At 41.9% G+C, this 22364-nt stretch overlaps 1 protein-coding gene across 1 annotated transcript; it reads right to left on the minus strand.

Annotated features, from left to right (window-relative positions):
• Positions 1–3258: 3258 nt before the first annotated feature.
• Positions 3259–6499, minus strand: PDE6H (phosphodiesterase 6H). Its single transcript, XM_075553077.1, has 3 exons — positions 6366–6499; positions 5544–5584; positions 3259–3335 (listed from the first exon to the last, which is right to left on the minus strand). Exons 1-3 carry the CDS (start codon positions 6497–6499, stop codon positions 3259–3261), a joined length of 252 nt encoding a protein of 83 aa, XP_075409192.1.
• Positions 6500–22364: the final 15865 nt, after the last annotated feature.

A 22364-nucleotide genomic window follows, 5' to 3' on the forward strand; every position in this document is an offset into this window, starting at 1 on the left:
TCTCTTTGGTTTTGTTCCGCCAACGCTGATGCTAACTCCAAATCTGTTGCTAGGCCTGAGTTACTGTGCCAAGCTTTATAGATTCTGAAATCTACAAAGTTTTGTAGATTCTTAGCCCTTCCCAGGACTTTGTACATAGTCACTTTATTAAGTTTTCCTCAATTACCCTCCCATAACTATCAGTCCCGTTGTTTTCTACTCCAGATTGTACATTCAGCCTATCTTATTTAGACAGACCTGTGGAAATAATAACATGCACAAAAACAAGACAGAGAAAAAACAAGCAACAAAAGAAAACAGAACAACAACAAAAAGCCAATGACAAAAAAAGCAACAACACAACAACAAAACAGAAAAGCCTGTAGTTAGTTCAAGGACTGTTTGTTGGCCTTTAGGAGGATTTTCTGGTCGAGTCTGTCCTGGCCCCAAAGTCTATGTTTGGTTTTCCCTGCGGACTTCAATGCTCTGTTCCCCTTGCTGTTCTGTTGCACGCCCTTAGTGTTTTGCCTCAGTGTGGTAGGATCAGATTGGACGGAATTCCCACACTGTGTTCCAGTGTTGTCTCCTGTAGGGCTGTGGGTCAGTGTGGGATGTCGTGTCCCATAGTGGGGCCGGCCATATGGTCTTCTCTGTGGATTGGCTGCTCTGAGTGGGAATATCGTCCTCAAGGCTTGGTGGGCCAGGAGGTGCTCCACTCTCTTCCTCCCCCTTCATTTGCTCCTGTGTGCTCTGATCAGATGTTTCCCTCTCCCTGAGCTGTAGCCTCAGTGTGTCCTCTGAAATAAATTCTTCTGGGGGGAGGGGCAGGTATCCACATAGTTGGGATTGGAGCCGGCCCCTCAGACCTCTCCACTGTACACCTTCTTTTTTAAATGTTGGCTGCCAGTTATTTTCTCCAGCAGGGTAAACTTTGTCAGCTCCTTCAGTAGTTCTCCTTATGGCATCATTTCTAGGCCCTTCTCTATCATCATTTGTGGTAGATATATAATTATTTGTCAATTTGAGGATTAAGAGTGTAGGGGTGGAGTCTAGCTTGTCAATCAGATCATAGTCAATGAGGCCTCTGTGTGGGCATGGCCTTCTCCTGGAAATTCTGGGAAATCCTGATTTTCCTACTTGGAGGCGGGAGACACTTCTCTCTCTTTGCCACATGGAACTACCCTAGTGCCCTGAGCTAGAGAAGCCACATGGACCTCTCCTGATGCAACCAGATCCCTGAAGTCAGAGAAGCCATTTGGAGACCTCTCCCAGCACTGAGATGCTTACAACGCCACTAGATCCAAAGGCTTTCTACCCACTGGCCTGTGATCAACCTGCATTAGGCATCATTGCATGTGTTTCATGAGTCTGAAGAGAACTTTATGGATTGATATCAGACTTATGGACTTGGACTGGACTAGGTTAGGTTGCTTTCTCAATTCCTCTTGTATATGAAATTCTTTCTTATACATACACATGTTTATGAATTTGTTTTTCTAATCTACCCAGACTAACAAATCATTGTTGGATGTATTCCTTTGGATGTGTTCTGTTTTGTCAATGTTATTGATTCAACAAGAAAAATATTTGCAAAGTGACTCAAATGTTTCTCAGCGTCTTATCCAGCTGGAAACCTCTCTACTCCTAGAACGAACAAGTCAGACAGGGGCACGTGCTGTTCATAGAGCAGGTGATGGGCCGAGATGGCCTGGCAGGAGAGAAAGCAGGTGTGTTGGTGAAGTCAGGAGTTCTTGGCCATGGACAAGCTCTTTCCTGAATAAGGAGGGTGAAGCCCCATGGACTCTTATGCCTCATGTTTATCATGGTTCCATTTTAAATGTGTGCCTCACTTTTCCTTTTCTAATTCTAGTTTCTGGCCAGCAAGAAAGTTGGTGTTTCATTCAAAATATTTAGAACAAAGTCTAGTTGACTAAAAAAAATGGTGAAATGTGCTGAGCTTTTCTAATCCTAGTGCTCAGACTTCAAGGATCTCAATGTCACAGCATTAAAACTAATTATAACTTTAGATGATCTGATAACTAATTATACACTTAGACAAGCTAATGTAGGCAATTGGAGGATCCAGATGGTGAGATATTGCCACATGTTATATAGCAATTCAATGGCAGAGCCAGGACTAGAACCCATACCACTCCACTCTATCATCCTGCCACTCTCTTCCGTTCGTTTACCCCATTCCTTTACCACACATTACAAAACTGAAATGAGGAAATCAACAGTGCTAGTACTGAAGCTTCTAAGTCAGAACGAGGCAGAATTTGAATTTTGCAATTGCTTTGGAAGTATTGAGGAAAGAGAGCTCTTTGCTAATTTCATTTGACACAACTCTGGGGTGAAGCAAGTCATCATTGTGTTTGGAGGGTTCAGCTATGGATCTTCTGCTTCTGAGTCTAAACCTTATGGAGCATACATCATTGCAATGGATGGTTTAGGATCATGTCAGTAGATGTACAGAAATCCAGTCAGTATGGGTATAGATAGCCAGGGTCTTGGACCTGAAGCACTGGATGAAATCATCTTAATGAAAGGAGGCTCTGAAAGAGCTCTTTCCTGAATCAGGTCACCGAATAAAAGACTCACAATGTCAACAGTTCTGAGTTAAATCTTTCATTTCCCACCAATTTAGAACCACAAAATTGAACATTTCATGGGACCCCAGGGACAACCTAATTCAATACAATTCAGACCCAGAAAGGACATGGCTCACAGTATTTACAAAACAGCCCCGGGCTTCCCTGGTCAGCACGTGCTCTTCTGCATGCACAGTGCGGATTCCCTGCGTGTCAGCTCTCTGTTCAACTGCTTTTCAGAACAGGGAGTCCAGTGTTGACATAGGGCATTCAACACTACTTTACCATTCGATGGAAGCAATGTTCCTGTATTAAATGAGAGGGAAAGGGAGTAGCCTGAATATTGTCTTGAAAGTCTACTACTAATTAGACTGAAGGCCAGCAGTAATAAAGTTGATGGACTTGACAAATAAGCAAACATAGGAAAGAGGGGTTGCCTTTACCCGTTTGATCAGAAACGGTGCCAACATTTGAATTGCTCCAACGGAAGTACATTCTTGAGCATGTTCTGAGCTGTGCTGCAAGAGCGAATCTGATACTAGGATTCCGCATAGTAGCAAGGGGGGAAAGATTGTGTATATATTAAACATTCCAGAGCAGCTGAATTGTAAGATTCTAACACATCAAGAGGACAGAATTTATCAAAGTTACTGCAGATGCTATTGAGAGTGGCAGAATTTCGGGTGCCTCAGATAATCCCAAACTGAGCCAGCTCATGTAATTCCAGGTGGCTGAAAGCTTCCCAGGGACAAATCACTGTGATATCTGCAAGAGAGGGAAGAAAACCATGTAAAGCAACTCATGCCCAGACAAGTCTCGTCTGCTCAAGAAGGCACCTGCAGGGCTTCCTACTCTTTCCTGTTCATTGCCCAGTGACTGATCAGTTATCTCCAAGGGTTGGTAGCCCAGGAAAGATCAGGTGATTGTGTCTTTATCTTTCTGTGTCATTCTCAAACCCACTCCACCCCCAGAACAGAGTTCCCTAGACTTACTCTATTTGTATCCATAAGCATCTTTGCTGGGGAGATGGAGTTTCTTTGTTCAATTGGTTCTCAGGACAGCTTTTGACAGGCACTATCCTGTGAGGTTACAGCTCATTAATGATACAGAGTCTCTCTTCCCAAAACATAGCCACTGGGAGGGAATTCTAGCCAGGCCAAGGGTTACAGGAAAGCTAGAGGCTCTATAAATTCAGATGATCTGTAAATCCAATGTCTCTTAAGTTAACCTCATACTCAATCTAGATGGGTTCTTAAACTTCTTTGACCTGCTCAAAGTAGCTTTATATGTTGAAACATCAAAGTGAATGAGAGCCCTACTGGTCTAGGGGGGACACATTGAGCTGCTAACCACATAAGGTCAGCATTTTGAAACCATTGTTCCACAGGAAAAAAGAAGAAGCTTTCTACTAATGAGTTAGCCTTGGAAATCCCCCAGGGGCAGCTCTCTCCTGTCCTAGAGGGTCACTATGGGTCAGAATCAACTTGATGGCAGTGAATGAGAGTGATATCAAAGTGGTGGTGCTGTCAGGTAAGCAATGGGCTGGTACCACCAGATCAGTGGTTAGCAAACCCACCGGTGGTTCTGTGGGAGAAAGTTGAGGCTATCTGCTCCTATATAGATTTATAGTCTTGTAAACCTCGTACAGGGTCACTGTGAGTCAGAACAGACAAGATGGCAATGGGTGTACCAAAGTGCATACTTAGAGGCAATCTAAGGGCTTTATTTAATGGAGCCCCCCCCATGCAATGTTATGATTACCAAGAATCTCTCTAACACCTAAGAATTTTAAACAAACTCATTGCCATTGCCTTGTCCATGCCAAATTATAAAGACCATCTAGAAGGGTGTAGAAGGTAGAAAGATCTGCCTCCTAGGGTGTCCAAGATTGACAGAAACAGGTTGCCACATTTTTCTCCTGCACAGCAAACTTCCAGTTAGCAGTCAATTGCTTCACCACTATCCAACAGGGCTCCACAGAGAGGTTAAACAAATTAGCTAAAAACCCCACCACTGTAGAGAAGGAAGTAGAAACCAGGTTGAAAGGCCTCAACCCTTCCCTCAGTGTAAACCTCCTCACTATTCCAAATGCGCTGGCAGAGTTAAGTTTATCTTCCAAAGCTTAAAGTGAATTTGCTGGTCTTGTATATGGCTGGTCAAAATATAGAAGCAGTTTATTTAGAAGAATAGCAAGTGAGTTCAAAAGGGGGTTGAAACAAATTGAGGGCCTAGGAGTGGCATTTGGTTTCAAAATTCAAATATGCTGAGAATCTCCTGGTGAGAACACTGATTACATTGAGAGGCGCCATGCTGATGCGCTGGCCACTTCTGAGTGCTATGGGGTGTGTAAACATGTAACAGAGGTAGGTGCCTCAGGAGGGCCTTGCCTAGTAGCAAAGGAAGATTCCCCAGAGTCCATCGCTATTTCTTAAAGCTCACTCTTGTTGCCTTAAATTACCTCTTTGATTTCTCTATGTCTCAGATTTCTCTTGTGGAAAAAAAAAAGAAATTGGTCTAGACGGACTCTGAGAACCTTTCTATCATAAAGACTCACCCTTATAGGCCCTCTGAAAGTATATACCAAATCAAGACCAATTCATTCCATTGTGAGCCTCAATTCCTAAGACTGTGACCTTTTGTGGGGGGCAGAAAGTCTGATTTTTCTCTTTTGAAGCATCTGGTAGTGTTGAACTACTGACCTTGGGCTTATCTGCCCAACTCGTAATCACTATGGTACCAGGGGTTCACAATATCTTTTTTTTTTATTTTAAGATTCTGTTTTAAAGAGTCTTTGCATGTAGACACACACTTAAGAGGCTGAATTAAACCCCTGAATTTTTATATTCTCAAAGAATCTGCTGCATTAAGTTTCTTTTTCCCTTCCAAGTGCCAATTGAAGTTCAAATTATATATTTTAAAAGGCAGACTTCCCCAGGGAAAAAAAGTCCTCACTTAAACCCATGAGTGACTCACCTGTTCCTAGCCCCTCCATGCCTGGAATGTCATCTCCAAACCTGTGGAAAATGAAGGGAGGAGGGAAGGATGGAAGGAAATAAGGAAGGAAGGAAGAATTGATTAAAGAACAGGGAAATGAGCTAGATTGGAACACAAAGGACCCTGGACTGATTCATTTGGTGAATTTCCTGATTGAGGAGGAGGAAGAAGACAGGGTTTGAGTTTTCATTTTCCCCGAACTCTCACGTTTTGCGTTTTGCCTTGGCCTGGGGCAAAGATAATGGCCCTTGGGAAGTTTTCACACAAAGTGCTTCAGTGGAGGGGTCTCCGTCCCCTGTGTGACCAGAAGAATTATTAACTGCTCAAGTTAGTCACTCTTCATTATTTAAAATAGGCATTAGAGTGAGGGAGGGATAGGAAAAGCATTAAATGGTTAATTAATCAATTAACTCACTTATCCGAAAGCATTTACTGAACACCTACTGTGTGCCAGGCATTATGTCAGGCACAGGATGTAAAGGAAAAATAAAGAGTGTTTTTGAGAAGTGACCACAAGGAACGTGCCAAGAAGAATGGTCAAGAAAGGCTGACAGGCCAGGTCCGAGTCAGATGAGCCTGTGAAGGGCTTGAAGGGTGTCAGTTGCCCTGCTCCATTTGGCCGTGGGTCAGGGAGCTGAGACAAGATGCCCCAAAGACTGAGGGAGAGAGGAAAATAGAGGGCAAGGTGATGCTTTTGAAGGTGTGTGTAATGTTACGAGTAGTAATTTCTTTCACACCATAGGAGCCCGGTTGGGAGTTGGAGGGGGACTTAGAAAGCCTCCCTTTCCATCTCAGGCTTACCCTTTCACTCCCTTCTTAGGGGGCTTGCTTTTGAATTGGCGGGTCTGCCGCTGCTTGAACTTTGGGGGACCCTTGCGTGGAGTGGCAGGACCCTGGCTGGAAGCTGGAGGAGCTAAAGCAGTGCTGTCACTCATTCTGGCCTCCTTGGGTGGCTGGCGTTTTCCTTCCAAGTACCTAAGGCAGCAAATGAGAGAATGTGATGAGGTTTGTTAAGGGAAAAGGGCCATTATATATTAGAACTGCACTGTAAGCCCATAAAAGAAAAGTACTTTGCTGGGAGAACTTGGTATTTTTATTGACACAAAAAGAGAGAAGTTATTTTTAGGGGAATGTTTAAGGGAAAATATGCTATAGATCAATGGTGGCTCTCAGCACAAAACAAGTCCACTGCCATCAACTTGATGCCAAGTCGTAGTGACCCTAGAGGACTGGGTAGAATTGTCCCTGTGAGTTTCTGAGACTGTAACTTTTATAGGGGTAGAAAGCCTTGTTTTTCTCTCTTGGTACTCCTGGTGGTTTTGAACTGCTAACCCTACAGTAAGCAACCCAACTCATAACCCCTATGAATTCCTCAATACTCAGCATAGTGGAGTGTGAACTGACAATTTATGAAAACTTAAAAAGATCCAGGTAGATTGATTGTCCCAATAAGCCTTCCACTAACTTTCTATGTAAATTTATTTTCATCATGTACTTCCCCTCTTGATCACCAGCTTCCTCATCTGTAAAGAGAGGGAAATAGTATCTGTGGTCTTTGAGAACTCTCATGTGTCCTTGAGGAGCCCTGGGGGCAGAATGGCTTCGTGTTGGGCAGAAACCAGCAGGGTCGGCAGTTTGAAACCATCAGCAGTTCCCAGAGAGAAAGACAAGACTTTCTATTCCAGTAAAGAGTCAGAGCAGTTCCACCCTGTCCTATAGGGTCGCTATGCATCAGAATTGACCCATTGGCAGTGAGTTTGGGTTTCCTATATCCTTTAACTAGTTGCTGGCATGTCAACTCCACACAGAGTGCTCCCTAGCGTTTTCAGTAGCTGCTTGTTCTGAAGTAGGCCTCTCAGCCCCCCTTCCAAGTTGCCTTTGAGTAGACTTGATCTCTCAACCTTTTGGTTAGCAGTTGAGCACATTAACCATTTGCACCGCCCAGGGACTTTGATATGTCCTTTAAGTTTTATATAATCTCTTTCATCCAGCTTCAAAAATAACCTGTTTCTAAAGGTTTATTGAACACCTTGTGTTTTTTACTGTAAATTAGAAAAAGGGTTATGGATCATCAACTTTGGAGTCAATAGTTTAAATTGCTAATGAACACCTCTGAAAATTTACCCTTCACTTGAGCCTGGTTACTCTTCTCCCTCTTGGCTTACTCTCATTCATGACACCAAAGTTAACACCCATCCCCTACCTAATTTGTTCCTCTCTTCCTTCCTTTGCCCTCGTGCCCTTGGATATTCAATATATTTTATAGGCTCAGTTCTTTATTTTCCAAGTGTTGCTGTCACGTCGATGTTAACTCACAGAGACCCTGTGGGAAGAATAGCCTAACTGCCTGTAGGGTTTGCAACACTGCATTCTATAGAGAAGCAGACTGCCTCGTCCATCTATGTCAGTGCTGCTGGTGAGTTTGAACGACTAACCTTTCCCATTGCCATTGCATACTCAACTACTGGGTCACCAGTTCTTTACAAACATTGTTTTATTTCATCGTCATAGAATCAGTAAACTTCTTTCCGAGTTCTTAAGCATTACAGTGCAATAGTTGGGCCAAGGGAAGCTCTGAACCCGGATATCAGCACACATGAATACATTCAATATTCAAGACACACATATTCAGAAGAGAAGGTCACTGCAGGAAGGTTAAAGACCATTGTAACGACCCACACATGAGTTTGCATTGTAACGACCCACACATGAGTTTCTGTAGCCTCACATTTCCCAGAATTTTCCAGTGTTTTCTCTTGGCCAGATTATCTGGCATCTTCTGCCCATAATTTCAACCTGGCTGCAAAATGTGCAGTGTTCTTTTTCAAGTACAAATCCAAGAAAATCATTTTTAAAATATATTTTAAATATATTTTAATATAACAAATGGTAATTTTTCTTACTCCTTTTTAATCACTGAAAATACTTACCCAGGGAAGGATGACTCTGAAAAGTCCCAAAGATAATCCCTCACATAATCTACTTTGTGGGAGCTTTGTGTTGGTTTCCTTATTTCACCTATTACAGATTTACACTAATGTTCTTAGCTTCAGTCTTCCCTGATAATCTTTGACCTAGGCTAGCAGCCACTCTTTTTCCCTACCACACTCCAAGTTCCTCAAATCTCATGGGTGTGACTTCAAATAATCAACATTTTGTTCTTTCAAAATCAGATTTAATTGCTATGTCTTCTTAAAAACAAATTTCCATTGCTTTTTTTTCTCTCTCTAACTACTATTATCATTCTCGTCTGCCAGCATTCTCTTTTTCAGTAAAAAGATATGTACGAATATGTCAGCAGGGACCAGACCTGGCCAAGGTCCGGAGAAGTACTCATACTGTGGAGCTCTTTTTTTCCCACTGCACTGTCTCATAGGACCATTTATTGTGTTTCTTTCTGAATCTCTGAACCTAAAATAATACACAGAACATGAAACACCAAATCAAACCCATTGCCATCAAGTCAATTACAACCCTTTGGGGCCCTTATGTGGGGTCATGGTTTCCAAGACTGCATTCTTCAGGGGAGCAGACATCTGCCTCTTTCTCTCATGGAGCCACTGGTGGTTTGAACCACCAACCTTGTGGCTAGCAGCCCAATGCTTATCCCACAGCACTGTCAGAGCTCCTTAGGGCTTGCTACATTTGCCATGTGTATTTGTTGAATGTGAAAAATGGACAAACAGATGAGGCCTGACCCTTGAGCCTTCAGATCCTGGCCTGGTGATTTCACTATCAAACCTACAAAGAAGGGAGCAGCTGGTCTTCACCTCACAAAGTCCTCAGTGGCTTTAGGAAATGAGCCACCGGCTCCTCTGCTCACTGAATCCAATTCTTGTTTTCATGGCCCCCTCTCCAGCCCTGATCAACAGGCAAGGTCTGTGTCCACTCCCCAGTGTGGTTGAGACTGCGTGGATAGGAGGGGGAAAGTCAATAGCCACACGATGCCACCATGTACCGCCACTAACTGATACATCTCAGCTCTACTGGAGCCACAGGCAAAGAGTAGAGAATTTCTCTCAGATCCAATTTTTCAACTACCCAGTCCTGTCAACATAAGAAGAAACCACAAACTTTTCCTTTTTCTGGAAAGCCAGGGTTAGGATCCCCCAGATTTGGCACCTAAGCATATCTAGTTAAATGTGAATGTCAGATAAAAACAAATACTTCTTCCCACTAAACAACAAATAAAATTTAATATAACACATATATAGAGATATAATACACAATGTATTTATTTGATATTCAAATTTAACAGGGCCTCTCCTATTTCACTTTCCAGCCTAAGCTAGGATCTTACTATGTTTGGTCCACAGTTCCATAAGTACCACAAGTTGAGCCTAGTCAGTCAAATTGCTTTCTGGGGACAAGCCATTGTAACAAGTATGCTCCTTAGAATCTGAGAGCCTCGCTTTCAAACTCTTGCTTCCCCACATTGGCTAGGTCTGTGGTGCTCACCCTTCCTTATGCCACCCCCCTTTCATACAGTTCCTCATGTCCTGGTGACCCCCCAACCATAAAATTATTTTCGTTGCTACTTCCTCACTGTCATTTTGCTACTGTTATGAATTAGGCGACCCCTGTGAAAGGGTCATTTGACCCCCAAAGGGGTCACAACCCACAGTTTGAGAACCTCTGGGCTAGGTGCCCTTGCTTAACCTCCCTGGTCCTCATGTCACCTAGAAAATGAATCTAGTAACACCATCCTTTTAGGGCTGAGGAAGATTAAAGGAGAAAATATACCTAAGTCCAGTGTCTGGTGCAAAGTGACTTCAAAAGCAGTTACTGTATCCTAGCTCTTCTGGAAGTCAGGGAAGCCAAGTGACCAAGTCTATAGCTGAGGAAGGTGTTTACCTGGACTTCCATCCTCCTTCCGTCTGGTCAAACTGCTGGAGAGCCCGTGCTGCGAGTCAGAGACATGACTGTCATTGACATAGCCTAGTTCCTCTGCTTCCCTCCGCGTATCCTGCTTCTGTTTTCAAATGCTCTGAGTCTCTTCTGGGTTCCTTTGACACCACTACCAGAAACCCTAAAGAATTACAAATCTCATTTGACGTCCACATTTCCCTGATCATACTTCCTTTTTTTGCAAGTTCCTCTGCGTGTTTAGATCATTTAAGGGTTGCCCGTCCAGACTTGAACAGAGCTCATATCGAATGGTAAGGATGACCCACTATACCTAGAAAATTCCTCCGAAGGAGCTATTTTCCATTTCACCAGGTAGTCTCCAGACACAATTGGCCCTCCGGATTTGCTGCGTGGATAGTACTAGTGACTCTGTGCATTTCATGTACAATCTTTCATTTTTGAGTACCAAGAACTATGGACCAATCTCTCTATGGTTTCTCTAGTAGATTTGGCTGTGCTCTCTGCAAAAATCTTCAAGGGAAGCAGAACACATATGGCCTGTGCTGTGTTAGAAGTCAACCTTGTCCTGACCATACTCTCGGAGCAAGTACAACGGCATCTCTGTGGGCAGAATGATCTGGAATCTAGTGTCAGGATTGATGGAGAAGACATTTCATGTTTTTCCCCTTTAAAGTATCAAGTCATCCATTCCTTTATGAAGCAGGAGGCTTTCCTGTTCTAAATAATGTTACCCTTTCTGCTTTGGGAAATTACAAGCCACTCAGCAGAGGAATATTTCAAGCATAGTTCTTCAGAGCTTCGGGTAAGAAGCACCTTAGACCCCAGGCAGCAGAATCCAGCTGTAAGAAGCTACAGAGAGTGATCCATCAATTGCAGCTGAGAAAAAGCAGTTTCACAAGACTCTTGTGGCAGGCCCTGGAATGCCACGACAGTCATCCCAGACCTCCCGTCCCTCTTTCCCAGCAAAGACACAGGCAGATATAAGAACACAGCCGATTGGTACATCTTTCTCCTGTAGAGTGGGGCTAGGGGGTTTGAACATCACCACCCTTTTGGTTAGCAGCCGAGTGTTTTAATTACTGCCCTACTGGAGATCCTTATCGGCAGAAAGACCATTCCATTGTTGACTGGCTAAGAAACGGAGAGGAAGATGGAGGAGAACTGTCTTCTACATCAAAAAAGTTGGACCTGTAAGTATTACCCAGGGCCCTACTGAGACCAACAGCCAAATAATTTGCAGGGTCAAGACCCAAACCAGAGTCACGAAAAAAAACAAAAACAAAATTCCAGCAAATACCTTGGTTCCGAATAAAACAAACAAACCCTTAACCTCTGAGGGAGGAGGAGGTTAAGCCGCCCCACTCAGCCGGCCATTCCCATGCTTGCTCTCAGCTTGCTTCCTCCTCGTCCTCATGCTCCTGCATCAGCCTGTTGCTGTCTGAGCCGATTTTCCAAGCACATCTTGGGAGTAAAGAACTGCTTGGTCTGCGGTCATTTACTGTGGCCATCCCTATTTCCCCAGAAGACTATTTACTCTGGAGCTGCAAAAAGGAGGGTCAGTTTTGAGTTCCTTCCAGATGAGTTTAGTAGTTAAGGTTTGCAGTGACCTTGCAATCATCAAATTTTGCTTATAAACTTGTGCCATGGCATTAGAAGGAGTTCGGGTTGTAGTTCCATCGTAGCCTCTGCCATGTCCATCAAAAGCCCCAGCCCAGGCATACAAATCCAGCATGTTCGTTTCCCTACGTTTCTTGTTTCCGCGCCAAACCATCTCCCCAACTCTCACAACTACACCCTGTTCCAACTCACACCCAGAAATTAAGAAATACTCACAGAGCTGAATGCTACTCCGATAAGCTGTCCAGTTGCTGTGTCACAATAGATAAATGAAGGGTCCTTGGCTCCTGATCTATCCCCTGAAATACGCACAAGCTACTTAATCCCACTGTCATAGCTTAGAGCACCAATCCAAGGTCAGGGGTGACAGAGGAGTGTGGGGTGAGACTGGGCGAGGCTTACGAGTTCTCTTATAATTACACCCTCATACAAACAGACTCAGTCTCTTTCCTGTTAAATACACATGTATTGAATTCACAAGTTCATTTACAATATCGATATCCAAGGACAGATTAGCAGTTCGTGATTTTATATTTTGAATCCTTTTCTATTGTCAAGTTTACTTCTTGCTTTCCTTCTGTCTCTGGCTATCTTGCTCTCTCTCAGTCTCTCTCTCTCTCTTGCTCTCATACACACACACACACATACACACACACATGCGCGCACGCATGTATCGGGTAGCAATGCACAGCCTGGCACAACATTTACAGGGCTCCGGACAGCTGGAGAGAGAGGAGAGTGCCAGCCACGTGCTGCTGCCCTGAGACCATGCTGTGTGGGCTGTGTCACTGCGCAACACAGTAGTTCTCCCTAACGGACATTCTTCACGAAGCTGGGAATGGCATCATGTTCTGCGATATTTGCAGAAAAGAGGCTGAAGTGAGAGCTAGTAACGTTAACAGATGGCATTTGAGAATCAATTTCTCTTCAGGATTTAGGGCCCAGGATAGCAATGCAATTAATTCACTAGGACACTTGACGTCAGTCGTCTAATTGTTTTGAACCACTCATAATTTTTTATTCATCTTATATAGTAGTAAGTGGCTTAATAAACCTTAGCCCACGTGACAGTCAATTAAACTCATTTGATAAATTTGTCTTAGAGAAATTGAATAACTTATTCAAGACTGAAGTGCATAGTAGACTCTGAATCAAGACCCAGGACTCAGAACAGCTTGCACATTTTAACTCTATTTCTACTTACCCACAGGACAGGAGGGCATGGGCCAAGATGCATGCACTGCAGGTCAGTCTTGTGCCTCACTGGTGAGTTGCAGTGTGCCCTCCCTAAATTGTTGCTGGTTTGAGAATGGCAGTCTATAGGATTACAGAGAAAGAAGGTCAGCTTTCCTTTCTCAGCAGGGAAAGATTCTTGTAGGAGATTACATGAGCAGCTAAACAGCTTAAAGTTTATAAGCTGTTGTCTGGTCTTTACCAAAATCAGAGGAAGAAACAGCCTTGCTGTGTCAACAAACTGTCTTGTCGCTAGTTGAGCTCCTCCAAATCTTCTCCTGTACCCACATGACTATTTACATCTTCCTCAGCTCATACATCAGGCGTGCGCATGATTAAAGTTTTATCGGTCAACATATCAGGGAGTCTCCCTTCATTTGATGAACTGTAGTTCATAACAGAAGTGGGAAAAGGAATAGGATGATCATTCCAGACCTGGGAACTTATTAAAAATATGCAGGCTATGAGCGTCCCCTGGACTTGCTGAATCAGAATCAGCATTCTAGAAGACACTATGGTGCATTGTTTGTATGTCAGGCTGAGAGGTGCTCTTCTCGACCCACAAGTAGGCTTGGTTTTACCACCCTTTTGGTGTTGGAGCAGATTACGACCTCTCTTGGTCTCCATTGATAGAATGAGTTATTGAAAGTTTCAGGGTTCTCATTTTTTTCTATCCCAACACAGTTGAGAGAGATAATGCATAGCTATCAGTAAAATTCAAACCCAATAGTTGTTAGCAACACTGGTGGTGTGACGTACCACCAAGGCTGCTCTCAGAAAAGGGACATCATAACATGACCAAAAGAGACCCAAAAAGTATTTGAGCTCAAATCACCCTATTCTAGTCAAACATCACAGACAGAAAAACATTGTGTGACCCCCAAAACTGAGTGGGGAACTGAGGTGTTCTCATCCAGCACCACCTCAGTGGTATCAGAATAGCTGACTAAGTTGTTTATGGCTGCCTGATAAGAAAGAGTCTTCCCACTCAGCAGAGGACAGATGAAGGTCTTGGACTTGAAGATAACCAGTGATAAGGAGGCACTCTTCTACACCTTACCAAAGTGGTGTCAGAGGGGGAAAGGTGGAGCTCTTACTACCATATAGTAGCAACCAAACATTTAAAGAAAAAGCACCTAGAAATATTAGAAATGAAATTTCAAGCAAAAAATAGAAAACTCAGTATGTGTGTTCAATAACAAAATTGAAGGAAAGGGTTAACTAACTTGAAAAATAGAACAATAGAAATTATCGCATCACATCTGCAAAGGACAAGCCAGTCAGGGTGCATTATAGCATCAATGAAACACACAACTTTCCTCTAGTTCTTTAATGCTTCCTCCTCACCCCCACTATCATGACCCAAATTTTACCTTACAAATCCAGCTAGACCAGAGCATGTACATGGGTACATATAAGAGCTGGAAACACAGGGAATCCAGGACACATAAACCCCTCAGGACCAATATTGAGAGTAGTGATTCTAGGAGGGTAAGGAGAAGGTGGGGAAGAAAGTGGATACCAATCAAAATGATATACATATAACTCCCTCCAAAAGGGACTGATCTAAGGGACCCATCCTCTGTCAGTATCTCTGACAATGCTTTGCTTACTTTATTTATACTTTCAGTATTAAATAATACTTCCAAGCTATGCATAAGGTTTTCAGTGGCTTATTCCTCCAAAGTGGGGAGCTGAATCTTCCTTCATTGTTCTTAGTCTGTGCAAGAGACTCTGAAACTTACTCTTAATTGCAGAGTATCAAATGGAAGAAAGGATGAAGTCAAGGTGCTGAATAGAAAATTTCAAAGCCAGCTCAAGAGGACACAGCCAAATATTATAACAAATAAATATATTACAAATATGTGCAAATACCTAGAATTCAAGGGGGCAGAGGGGAGATAGTGGGCAGGGAGAATATACTCAGCATATCTGAAACAGAAAGAACTGAAAAAATATCCAGGCTTCAAGTTGCAATCTTTCGATTCTATAGGGAAAATATTGCATGATGCAGAAAGCATCAAGAGCAGATGGAAAGAAGACACAGAGTCATTGTATCAAAAGAACTAGTCAACATTTCACCATTTCAGGAGATAACATGTAAGCAAGAACCAATGGTGCTAAAGGAAGAAGTTCAAACTGCATTCAGTGCATTGGCCAAAAATAAGGCTCCAGGAATTGGTAGAGTACCCACTGAAATGTTTCAGAAAGTCGAAGAAACACTGGAAGCACTTACTTTTCTGTGCCAAGAAATTTGGAAGACAGCTATTCGGCCAACTGCATGGAAGAGATCCCTTATTTGTACCCATTCCAGAGAAAGGTGACCCAACAGAATGGCCGAACTATAGAATGATATCATTGAAATCAACATGCAATTAACATTTTGCTTATTATCCAACAAGTTATAGCAGTATATTGAGGAGCTGCCACAAGGTCAGGCCAGATTCAGATGAGGACATGAAACAAAGGATATCATTGCTGATATCAGATGGATCTTGCCTTATAGTTGAGAATACCAGAAAGATGTTTGTTTGTGTTTCATTGACTATGCCAAGGCATTCGACTATATGGACCATAATGAACCGTAGATAATCTTGAGAAATGTGGGATTTCCAGGACACTTCATTGTGCTCATTTGGAACTTGTACATGGATCAGGAGGCACTTGTTCAAACAGAACAAAATAATACTGCATGATTCAAAATCAGGAAAGGTTGTATGCTGTCGTCATACTTGTTCAATCTATATATTGAGCAAATCATCAGGGAAGCTGGTTTGTATGAAGAAGAGTGTGGCATTAGGATTGCAGGAAGGCTTATTAACAACCTGTGGCATGCAAATGACACAACCTTGCTTGATGAAAATGAGGAGGAATTGAAGAACTTGTCGATGAAGATCAAGGATTGTAGCCTTCGGTATGGATTATCACTCAATGTAAGGAAGAACAAGTAGGCCAATAAGTAACATCATGATAAATGGAGAAAAAGTTGAAGTTGTCAAGGATTTTGTCTTATTTAGATCCACAATCCATGCACATGGAAGCATCAGTTAAGAGATCAAAAGATAGTGCATTAGGTAAATCTACTCTATAAGACCACTTTAGAGTAAAGATGTTACTTTGAGGACTAATGTGCACCTGACCCAAGCCATAGTATTTTGCCACTGCCTCATATGCATATGAAAGTTGGACATTAAATAAGGAAGACCAAAGAAGAATAAGTGCATTTGAATTGCAGTGTTGGAGAAGAATACTGAATGACAAACCAATGTGTGTTGAAGAAGTATGGCCAGACTGCTCTTTATAGGCGATGATGACAAGACTTCGTCTTACATTCTTTGGACATGTTGTCAGCAGAGACTAGCACCTGGAGAAGGACATTATTTGGCAAAGTGGAGAGGTGTTGAAAAAGAGGAAGGTTCTCAAACAGCTGCATCAATGGGCTCAGATACAGGAACAATTGAAAGGATCGCAAAGGATCATCCAGTGCTTCATTCTGCTGTGCATACAGTCATAATGGGTTGAAGCCAACCTAATGTCACCAGACTTATAAGAAAGCTCACCATTGGATCATGAAGACTGAAGAAGAATCAATTCACCTGAACTATGATTCTGTCGAAGAAAATTGAAAGTACCATGGACTGCCAGAGGAACAAATGGATTTGTCTTGGAGGAAGTACAACCAGAATCCTCATAAGAAGTAAAGATTGTGAGAGTTCATTTCACATACTTTGGACATGTTTCCAAGGAAAAACCAGTCCCTAGAAAGGAGATATTATGCTTAGTAAAATAGAAGGGCAGAGAAAAAGATGGGCTGACACAGCATTAGATCATTTTCAAGAGTACATCCTGTATTTTCTGAGACACCCAGCCACCTGTCTGGGGTCTTTGGCTTCCCCCTGGGGGGTCTCATGCCCACTGTCTGAACCTGCTGCTCCAGTCGCACTGTCACAGCCCTGGAGCCCCTCTCCTAAACATGAACTAAATAGAAATAACAAAGCTTCTTTTTGCAGAAAAAAAACAATCCCTGACTTCCCCTGGTTTTGTGTTTCTTGAATCCTTAAGAATTTTGACACATGGGGAAAATAATATTATATATAAGAAAAGAGTAAGTAAAAGCAGGTACAAAGTAATTAGAAAGTAATCCAAATTTTAGCGATCCTGTACACTGCTTAGATAAGTGCTCGTCTCTAAGCTTTCTCTGGTGTTTCTTAAAATACCATGGGGTAGGAATTCTAAGAATCTCTTAAAAGAAGCTTCCCAAAATGACTGACGCACAATAGATTCCAGAAAGGAGCCCAGTAGAGTGAAGGAGGAATATTCAGATTTGATCTTCTTTTCCTTCATCTCTGACGTCCTAATTATCAGAGAAATGTTGTTAAATCTTATAAAATAACATAGCTTAAAAATAAATGACTCTCTTACAGACAATAGAGAACAGGAAAACTTCCCAAACTTATTTTGTGAGTTCACTTTTGCCCTCATATCAAACGGAAGAGAAGTGCAAAATGACCATCATAATGACCAAAAATCTGTCATCAATTTAGACAGAATCCACAATAAAATGTTAGGAAATTAAGTCCAGCTTAATGCACAATGACCCCAGGGTCTCCTTACCACCACCACCACCGCCAAATAATTGGATATTTAAAACATCACAAATATAGTCCACTATATTAGCAAGGCTAAAGGAGGAAATTTCTATGAACTCATCAATTGAAACAAAAGAGCATTTGACAAAATCCAATACCCATTCATGATAAAAATCTTTCAGAAAACTTAGAACTCATAAACAGCATCTACAAAACTTCTATAACTAACATCATATTTAATGGTTCAAGATTGCTTTTATCTTCTCTGAGATAAAAGAAGGGATGCCCACTCTCATGATCTTATTCAACATAGTTCTGACACTTTTAGCCAGTGCAATAAGGAAGGGGGTGGGGTGAGAGATATACAGACTGTAGAAGAATAAATAAAACTATTTCTGTTTTCAGGAGAAATTTCTGCAATGTTGGTGGTTCAAGCACACCAGTGACCCAAGGGTACTGCATAGTATTGTGTGCCCCAAAAAGATTTACAGTCTTGGGAACCCTATGGAGCAGTTCTGCTTCATCCTATATGTTCAACTATGAGCCATAATTGGCCTGACAGCAATGGGAAGACTATTCTACAGATGACATGACTGTCTCCATTAAAAAAAAACCTATAGAAGCAACATTAAAAATCCTAATGAATTTTAATTTTATAAAAACCCTCCTAATAAGTTCAAGGAGGATTTCCAGATATAAGATCAATACATAAAAATCAATTTAACTTATACATACTATTTACCATTGTAAACTAGAATAAGCAATGCAATTCCAGGCATATGTCTACTGTAAAATTTTACTCTAATTCCTGCACAATTCAACCAAGCATTAAACTAGGAGTTCCAACAACGTAATGTACATGAGATAAAACATTTTCTTCACGGGTGGAGAAATAACTAATAGTCAGAAAACAATCACTTAATGTGCAAGATAGTCTGTACATAAGTATTAAATTGTACTGTGCAAACAATATGTACTCTAAGAAGAAAGATGGGATCACATCTCCTGAATCAGTGATGGAAACCTGCAGGAAAGGAAGAGGCAGCATTAGAAACATATGAGACAAGCTGTGAGCACTGAAATGAAAATGAATCCCTTACAAGAGGAAAATCAAAGGAAATAGAGGCAAGAACTAGGAGGCAAAGGACATTTATAGAGGTCTAAATACAGGCATGTCCATATGTAAATATATTTTATGTAACATTGAGGAAATAGATCTATGTACATATTTTTATTGGCTAAGTATTAAGGTAGAAGATGGACATTGGGCCTCCACTAAGTACTCTGTCAACAAAGTGCAAGAGCACTTTGTTCTGATAGCCTGGCATTCCGTGATGCTAATCTTCCTGACACAATAGCTGAAGACAAAATGAGTGCATAGCAAATGTGGTGAAGAAAGTTGATGGTGCTCAGTTATCAAAAGATATAGCGGCTGGGATCTTAAATGCTTTAAGACAAACAGTGTCCATCTAGGTGTGAAGCAACAAATTCCACATGGAAGAAGCACACCAGTCTATGTGATCATGAGATGTCAATGAGATCAGGTATTAGGCATCAAAGATCCAGAACAAAAAATCATATCAATGTGAATGAAGGGGATTGGAGAGTGGAGACGCAAAGCCCATCTGTAGACAGTTGGACATTCCCCTTACAGAAGGGTCGCAAAAAAGAGATGAGCCAGCCAGGGTGCAGTATAGCACCAATGAAACATACAACTTTCCTCTAGTTCTTTAATGCTTCCTTTCCCCTGTCCCCCACCATTATCATGATCCCAATTATACCTTACAAATCTGACTATACAAGAGCATGTACATGGGTACAGATAAGAGCTGGAAATGCAGAGAATCCAGGACAAACTTCTCAGGACCAACAATGAGATTAGCAATATCACGTGGGTAAGGGGAAGGTAGGGTGCGAAAGGGGGAACTGATCACAGTGATCTACATATAAAACTCTCCCTGGGAGATGAGCAACAGAAAAGTGGGTGAAGGGAGACATCAGTCAGTGTAAGACATGAAAAAAATTTATAAATTATCAAGGGTTTGTGATGGAGGGGGGAAATGAGGAGTTGATACAAAGGGCTCAGTAGAAAGAAAATGTTTTGGAAATGATGATAGCAACAAATGTGCTTGACACAATATATGTATGTACGTATGTATTGTGATAAGAGCTGTAGGAACCCCCAATAAAATTATTTAAAAGAAAATTAATCCCTTTAGTACTTCTAACATATGTTCTGCAGTAATGAAGATAAAAATGTGATGTGGGGATGATGATGATCATCATCATAGATTTTAGTTTGGACCATTTACTGAACAGTTACTGGTCTAGGCCATTGTACATAGGCCAATCATATGACTTGCTATGGCATACTGAGACCTCAAGAGGAATGGGGGTGGGGGTCAAAAGGAGGTGATGTCAAGGAGTCCAGGAAGAAAAAGAATGTTTGGAAACAGATTGTGGTATCAATTATTCAATTCTGCTTGATCTTATAGAACTATGGAATTGTATGATATACGGTATGTATTAACTCCCAATTAATAATAACATTTTTAAAAATAACATTTCAAGATCTATCTTGAAGTGCAATGATATCTGTGATAGAATGCTAGCTATATATTTACAAGGAATTCCAGTTAATAAAACTATTATTCCAATTTTGCACCAACCACTGAAACTAATAAGGAAGAAATTGAAGAATTCTACCAACATCTTCTTCTTTTTTCCTTCTGGTATTCTCTTTTTTCTTTTTTTCACTTTTAAAGATCATTTTATTAGGGGCTCATACAACTCTTATCACAATACATACATACATCAATTATGTAAAGCACCTTTGTACATTCATTACTCTAATCATTCTCCTTTTTTTAAAACCATTTTATTAGGGGCTCATACAACTCTTATCACAGTCCATACATATACATGCATCAATTGTATAAAGCACATCTGTACATTCTTTTCCCTGATCATTTTTTTTCTCTCTCCTCTTTTCTTTTTTTACATTTTATTAGGGACTCACACAACTCTTATCACAATCCATACATATACATACATCAATTGTATAAAGCACATCCATACATTCCCTGCCCCAATCATTCTCAAAGCATTCGCTCTCCACTTAAGCCCCTTGCATCAGGTCCTCTTTTTTTTTCCCCTCCCTCCCTGCTCTCCCCTCCCTCATGTGCCCTTGCTAATTTATACATAGTTATTTTGTCATATCTTGCCCTATCCGGAGTCTCCCTTCCCCGCGCTTCTCTGCCGTCCATCTACCAGGGAGGAGGTCACATGTGGATCCTTGTAATCAGTTCCCCCTTTCCATCCCACTCACCCTCCACTCTCCCAGCATTGCCCCTCACACCCTTGGTCCTGAAGGTATCATCTACCCTGGATTCCCTGTGCCTCCAGCCCTCATATGCACCAGTGTACAACCTCTGCCCTATCCAGCCCTGCAAGGTCTCCTTCTTTTTTTATTATTTTATTTTTTAAAATATATTATTGGGGGCTCATACAACTCTTATTAAAATCCATACATATACATACATCGATTGTATAAAGCACATCTGTACATTCTTTACCCCAATCATTTTCAAAGCATTTGCTCTCCACTTAAGCCCTATGCATTAGGTCCTCTTTTTTTCCCCCTCTCTCCCTGCTCCCCACTCCCTCATGAGCCCTTGATAATTTATAGATTATTATTTTGTCATATCTTGCCCTATCTGGCATCTCCCTTCACCCCCTTCTCTGTTGTCTGTCCCACAGGGAGGAAGTCATATGTAGATCCTTGTAATCAATTCCCCCTTTCCAAACCACTCACCCTCTACTGTCCCAGTATCACCCCTCACCCCCTGGTTCTGAAGGTATCATCCACCCTGGATTCCCTGTGCCTCCAGCTCCTATATGCACCAGTGTACAACCTCTGCTCTATCCAGACTTGCAAGGTAGAATTCGGATCATGGTAGTTGGTGGGAAGGAAGCATCCAGGATCTGGGGGAAAACTGTATTCTTCATCGGTGCTACATCGTACCCTGACTGACTCATCTCCTCCCCTATACTCCTCTGTGAAGGGATCTCCAGTGAGCAACAAATGGGCTTTGGGTCGCCACTCTGCACTTCCCCCTTCATTCACGATGGTAGGATTTTTTTTTAATGATAATGCCTTATCCCTGATCCCTTTGGCACCTCGTGATCGCACAGACTGGTGTGCTTCTTCCATGTGGGCTTTGTTACTTCTGAGCTAGATGGCCGCTTGTTCACCTTCAAGCCTTTAAGACCCCAGACACTATCTCTTTTGATAGCCAGGCACCATTAGCTGTCTTCACCACATTTGCTTATGCACCCGTTTGTCCTCGGCAATAGTATCATGGAAGTGTGCAGCCAATTATATGATTTTGTTCTTTGATGCATGATAACTGATCCCTTCAGGACCACATGATCACACAGGCTGGTGTTTTCTTCCATGTGGGCTTTGTTGCTTCTGAGCTAGATGGCCCCT

The sequence above is a fragment of the Tenrec ecaudatus genome, chromosome 6 (assembly GCF_050624435.1).
Source record: "Tenrec ecaudatus isolate mTenEca1 chromosome 6, mTenEca1.hap1, whole genome shotgun sequence".
Lineage (NCBI taxonomy): Eukaryota > Metazoa > Chordata > Mammalia > Afrosoricida > Tenrecidae > Tenrec > Tenrec ecaudatus.